The sequence below is a fragment of the Gavialis gangeticus genome, unplaced genomic scaffold (genome assembly GCF_001723915.1).
Source record: "Gavialis gangeticus isolate Ggan-Ray unplaced genomic scaffold, GavGan_comp1, whole genome shotgun sequence".
Lineage (NCBI taxonomy): Eukaryota > Metazoa > Chordata > Crocodylia > Gavialidae > Gavialis > Gavialis gangeticus.
This window is the reverse complement of record NW_017729006.1, coordinates 16826142-16832560: the sequence shown is the minus strand read 5'-3', so window position 1 is coordinate 16832560 and position 6419 is coordinate 16826142. Positions and strand designations below refer to the sequence as shown.

The 6419-nt window shown below is 42.8% G+C and overlaps 1 protein-coding gene across 1 annotated transcript in view; it reads left to right on the top strand.

The window, feature by feature from the left end:
* Positions 1 to 5121, top strand: part of LARS2 (leucyl-tRNA synthetase 2, mitochondrial) — a 151393-nt gene extending 146272 nt beyond the window's left edge. The window contains exon 21 of the mRNA XM_019508888.1: positions 4323 to 5121. Coding sequence (XP_019364433.1) covers positions 4323 to 4502 — 180 coding nt within the window. The 3' untranslated portion in view covers positions 4503 to 5121. The remainder of the gene's footprint in view (positions 1 to 4322) is intronic.
* Positions 5122 to 6419: the final 1298 nt, after the last annotated feature.

Sequence of the window (6419 nt, the reverse complement as noted above, 5' to 3'; positions counted from 1 at the left end):
GGGGACCTGGTGACAGTCTATAAACTCACTAGGGGGGACCAGAAGGGTTTGGGAGAGACCTTGTTTCCCCTAACGCCCCCTGGCATAACAAGGAATAACGGCCACAAGTTGTTGGAGAGTAGGTTTAGATTAGACATCCATAAGAACTACTTCACAGTTAGGGTGGCTAGGATCTGGAACCAACTTCCAGGGGAAGTGGTGCTGGCTCCTACCCTGGGGGTCTTTAAGAGGAAGCTTGATGCCTACCTAGCTGGGATCATTTGAGCCCAGTTCTTTTTTCTCCTGCCCTGGCAGGGGGTCCGACTTGAAGATCTATAAGGTCCCTTCCAACCCTACTTCTATGATTCTATGATGACTAATGTAGCCCGGTTTGCTGTTATGACTGTTTGCTCCTACTTGGTACAGCTTGTTAACAGTTTATTGCCAAAGTCTCTTTGAACATCTTGTCTGCACTCAGCCTGTTCTCCCACGTCCACTGATCTTCAGCTGCACAGCAGTAGCATCTGCCCTTTCAACCTAGGGGAAAAATGGCAGAGCCTGGATTGAGAAAATGACTGTGGGCGCTTGTACACATGATGAAAACCCACTGTTTCAATTTAGGGGATTCCATCACTGTTACGGCAAAAGGCCTGATCCCTTTTTTTAACCTTGCAAAGCCTGCCTGCCTCTCCCATGGCTGGGGGCAAGCTGCTGGTGGGTCGAGTAGCTCCTGAGCTGTGGGGGGGCCCCAGTCCTTCCCTCTGCAGCGGCAGTGCCCCCAAGGACCACCCGGCCAGGCTTCAAGCAGGCCAGGGCATGCCCCAGCTTGGAGGCGCCCAGTCTGCAGACTGGGATTCCAGTCTGTCTGGAGCCTGTCTGGTTGTCCCCACCACCTTCTCCAGGAGCCAGCACACACAGCCACCCTCCTGCTGCCTTCCTGCACTGCTTCGAGGGCAAGCTAACCTGTTCCAAGGTGGTCCCAGGCAGTGGAAAGGTGGTGGGGACAGCACATGGGGCGCCACGCCACAGATGGGTTGGGAAAGAGTTAGATCTGGCAGGTGCTGCCTCTAAGTGGGGCAGCCCCCAGCCCACAAGGAGCCTACCTGCGTGGTGCCACCATTGTGGGACAGACTGGGGATCCCTGCAGCTCAGGAGCCACCTAGGCCGCTGGCAGTTTGCACAGGCAGGCTCCACTGGGGGAAGAAAAAGAAAAGCAGTGAGGGGTCCAATCCATTTTTTTCGTGGAGCCTGCCTGCAGCTGGGGGGTGAGCTGCTGGTGGGCCCTGAGCTGCAGGGAGCCCTAGTCCTCCCCACCATGGTGGTGATGGCCCCTGGGGCCACCCGGGCCGGCTGCTAGCAGACTGGATGCTTGCCCCAGCTTGGAGGCAGCACCCGCCAGATCCAACTCTTCCCCAAGCCTGCCCTGGGAACAGTGCCCCATACACTGTCCCCACTGCCTTCCCGCCACCTGGGACCACCTGGGAACAGGCTGGCTTGCCCCTTGGGGCAGCGCGTGAAATAAAAGAACTCTGAAAGGTGTTTTGTTTTCGGGGAAAAACATAGATACACTCTAGGGCACGTGTGCATTTCGGCTATCTAAGGTATATCACCATATTTCATTTGGACCTAAAAATACCTGTCATTACCCCGCATAATGTGCAGAACAATATTTTTAGAAGCTTGAGGTCCTGTACATGAGTAGAGTGGGCATGTTCAAAATTGTTGAGATTTCTGGTTTTCTCCTGGATACAATATTTTTAAAGCTGGGCTTGTGACTGTTTTCCTATTATGATTTGCATGGAAGGTCTGAAAATATGCAGAGATTTCAGAAAACTTTGCCTGCTTGTTTATTCAGACTATTTATGAGACTCTGGAATTACATAGGTATTATAATATTACATCTGAATGTCTGACTAAAAAGACCTCATAATCCCAGTTGCTCAGTTTTGAGCTTTTCTGATACCATTTTACTAGTACTGCTAGTACATAGTACTAGTACTGATATCATTTTACTAGTTCCAAAAGACCATTCCAGTGTACACAAGTCCAAAATTTCTCATGTAAAAAAGAAGCAGAAAGGAACCGGACAGCTTCTTTAGTATGTGCAAGAAGAAAAGCAAAAAGGATACAAGTTCTTCTTGTCATAATAGGTTTTTTTCACTGACAGAGGATGCAATTAGGACAAAGCCCAAACATTTGCAACCTGGCTTTCTGGTTCTGGCACTTTCAGATGAAGTTAGAAGTGAGGTACACTGATTAAGAAAGTTGTTTCATCATTCTTATCAACATCCATGTCTGATACTATTAATAATGTTTTATTTATGTTTATATGAATAGCATGTTTCTTCATGCTGGAGGTGGTATTATAAAAGCAGAGTTAATACATAAGCCTTTCATATCCAGATATGCAGGTCATGGGGAACACCTGCCTGGCTAATAAGAAGTACACAGACTCATTTCATGTATCCCAATGAATATTGGATGTTTCTATCTCATCTGTCAATTCTGACCTACAATAAATTTGATCTAGGGGTAAAAACCTAGGTATCCTATTAGCAATCCACAAGCCAGCCAATCTTTTCAGCAACTTACCAGCCTTGATTTTGTAGATTTCCTCTAGAGTGTTTCACCCATGCAGAAGAAGAATTATGGGATGATCAGCTTTTCAGTATTTTTTCATGAGTGATCTGGGTGCTTAAAAATGAAGAATTGAATCCTGTTCACCTGTGAGGAGATCCTGTTCCACCATGTCCTAGTTCCTGAAAATCTTCTCTTGCATCTGCAGTTGCAAGATACTGTCATCTTAGTCTTGAAACTAAGTCAGAACAAGGCACCTTGGAGTAAGAGGATCCATGCCTCTTTTTATAGTAACAGTTTTCTAGAAACTTGGGCAGGATGGAATAGGAATACACTTTTGTAGCCTAATAACAGCTAGGAGTAGGATCCGGCCCTAAGGGTTTGTTTCACATAAAGGAGCTAGTTTGAAGTGCATACAGATTAATTTATGTGACTGAAAAATCTGAAAAAGAGTTCTGTGAATGTGTAAAAGAATTGTTATAACATGCCAACAGCTTTACTGCTAATTTAATGTCAGCTCTAGTTAAAAACCACAAATGACTAATCTCAGTCCTGCATAAAACGTCAGAGCTTTGTCTCTGAGAACTAAATAAATTATTTCCGGAGACAAAACAAAACTAGGAACATACCTCTGATTTGCAGTAGCTGTTCTATATACATTCTGTCTTTGACAAAGTATAGCAGCAAACTAGGTTTTAGGATTCCTGTCTAAGCTGCATGCAAGTGTCACTGGTTGATGGTAAAGTGTAATTATAAAATTATCCAAAAGGCAAAGCTTGGCATCACTTAAGTTTCACATGCAGAAGGAAATGGTATAGAATAAAACAAACACAATGCCTTTTATGGCATTTTAGATTGAGGCCCATTTCTTTAACTGGAAGACGATATTATGTAAAAATCAGAAAGCTTTTTGGAAGATGACACATGATTTCTCTTGGTTTTAAATTGGGAAGATGTGTTGAGTGGGATTGTCCACTCTGCCTTTTTTTTTATCTGCATATATAGGTCAAAATGCCTGCAGTGAAAGAAGTGTTCAGGAGGTCATTGTATATTTTAAAAGTTTCTCCAGTGTAGGCAATACTGTGTTTTATTGTGGGATTCTGCCCTGCTGATAGAGAACCAGTTTGAAAGCTGCTTTGTAAAGAATTAAAAGTATTTGTCATCTTGGGCTGTTAGCTTTGGGGATTATTATTTTGGCAAAAATGCAGCATATATGAACAGATGTCTGTTTTCATACAAATGATTTATGGTGAATCCCTCTCGGATGCATCTCTTCTGACACACATACATTTGAAAAAATGCTGTGGTTTTAATCTATGTGGTATATCACTCAGGTCCCAAAAAAGGTAAAGTAAAATTCTAAAAACAGATGGTAGTCTAGAATTCCAACATGCCAACACTGTGAGATTTGCTCTCTCCTATTCAGTCTGTGTGAAATTGTCTTGCTCTTGGATTTCTATTCATCTGACACTAGAAATCTTTGTCTCCCCACCCCACCACAAAAAAGAAAGACAAAAACATATTGCCATTCTTTCAGGTTTCCTTGAGTATCTATTTTGTACCTGGTTCCATTGTGTCAGGTCTCTGAGAAGTTACTTTTCTTTTCTATTAAAAAATCTCTGGCTCAAAAAAAAGAGAGAGAGGGAGGAGGTATGAGGTGAGCTTATCATGCAAATGTACATGGGGGGACTGGAGTCAAGAAATGAAGTCATTGTAGATCAGTGTGGTAACTTGAGTCCTTCCTTGCTTTCATGTCTCTTTTCCAGATCAATAACAAAGCTTGTGGCAAAGTTAATATTCCTCACCAAGCAGCAAAAAATGCTGAAGAAGTCCATGAACTAGTTCTTCAAAGTGAGCTGGGAGCCAAATTGCTCAAAGGACGCACCATCAAAAAAGCCTTCCTGTCTCCAAGAACAGCCCTAGTCAACTTCCTAGTTCAAGAATAATGGGAAAACTTATTGTTTTAGGCTGCTAGCCTGTGAGTGGCTAATGGAATATTTCACAGTAAAGCCTGTTTAAGATATCAATTATGTAAGTTTAAATCTATTTCACAATGGAGGAAAAAGAAAAATCTTTACTGGATCAAACTACTACGGCAAAACTCATAAGTAATTTTTCATATGAAAATTAAGAAACTCACAGGCGTTGGCTTCCTGTTTGATCAATGAAATAAACCATTTGACTGCCTTTGTCAGCTCAGTAAGGATGGTACAGAAGGAAGCAATGTTAGAAAAAAAGGGCAAAAGAACAGAGATAATTGGGAGGGGGAACCAGAAACTACAGTATAAAATCTGAAACTGCACTAGAGATGGGCCCAGTCAAAAATGTTGGAAAGTTGATTTGTATTTGTGCTGATCTCAAGAATATATCTTAAACAATAAAAGTCAATTAGTTATCTGTATTGATTAATGTAATCCAAGAGCCAACCTACTGTAGTGAGCAATTGCTACACTGTATGTGTCGTAACCTGTAACAGAACCGTGAGCCACAAACTCTGTTCGCTAGCGGGAGATCACATCTGTGTACTAATATAAATTAAAATTATTCCTTATTAAAACTTTTGCTGTAGTTTGCTACTCAGAAAAAGTGAGACATCAGGGCCCTGACAGACATTACGCATCTGTCACAATTAACGTGTTAGCTGCATCATAAATAGTAATTCTGCTACATATTCGGGCAATAAATGGTGCAACTCCCCCCCAAGAAACCTGCCACAAATTGTTCCATGTTTTCGTGGCTGGTTTCCATTGCACCGGAATTGAATTTGTGGTGTGGTAAGGCACCATCACCCAGCCTGATGCCAGCTGCCTAATGGGGCTTTAAGCTTACCAGCTGGCATAGGATGGAGTGAGGACATCCCCAATCCCCAGCTGCCCATTCTCCAGGTCCCCTGGCACTGGCAGCTGGAGATGGGAAAGTTATAGGTCCTGGGAATCATTGGATGCTGGAGTACAGTCATCAGCTGCTGGACTCCTGCTTCAGCAGGCTGACAGTAATGTGGTGCAGCCCTCTATCGAGCTTACCAGCTGCACACAGCTCCCCAAGCTTCTGGGCTGTGCTCCTCAGTGCCTATGTGCTGTACTGCGGCTGCATGCATGCACAGACATTTATTGGCCAAATTTTCAGCCACATCAGGCTGATTCCCGATACGATCCATTTTCTTTATATTGGTGCCAACCCAATATCGGACCAATGTATTGGTTCACCTCTATAAAAGAGTCTAGGAGACTTTCATAAAATACACCAGGTCAGCCATTTAGGCATTTAAACATAGGCCCTGCAGCTGAAAATTAAAACCACTTTAATTCCAGTGTCCACCTGACATATACAGTGCTGTTAAGTTTAAATACCCTTTTCACAGGACTGTATAAGCATGGATAATGAGGCCTTTTAAACTGAAATTTGGAACTCCTAGCACAGTCCTGCTTTCTCCTGTGTAAAAGTTTAACAAAATCCTTATACAAATACTTTTTAACAGTGTTTTTCTTGGGGGAGAGCAGTGTTGGGATTGGTACATAGAAAAACCCTTCCCATTTACAAGGAAAAAGAAAAATGCTATAAAAACAGCAGATCTGTGGGCCTTTTAACAAGGGCTGTAGTCACAACAAGGGTTGAGCAGCAGACCATAGCATTTATTGCTATTAGCAGTGGAGTATATTTGCTCTTCCAGTATGAAAAACTGAATTCTAGATTTTCCTTTGCAGTTCAGGCAGGGAGAAAAGAATACGGAAGATTTTATTCCCTCTGTCTTGAAAAATAGGTGTTATTACCATTTGTGCAAGACACGTGTGTTGGCATGTTTACAGTGAATCAGAATTTGGTTCTTCATGTGGTCTAAATGAAAGAAGAAAAATTCTAAAAAA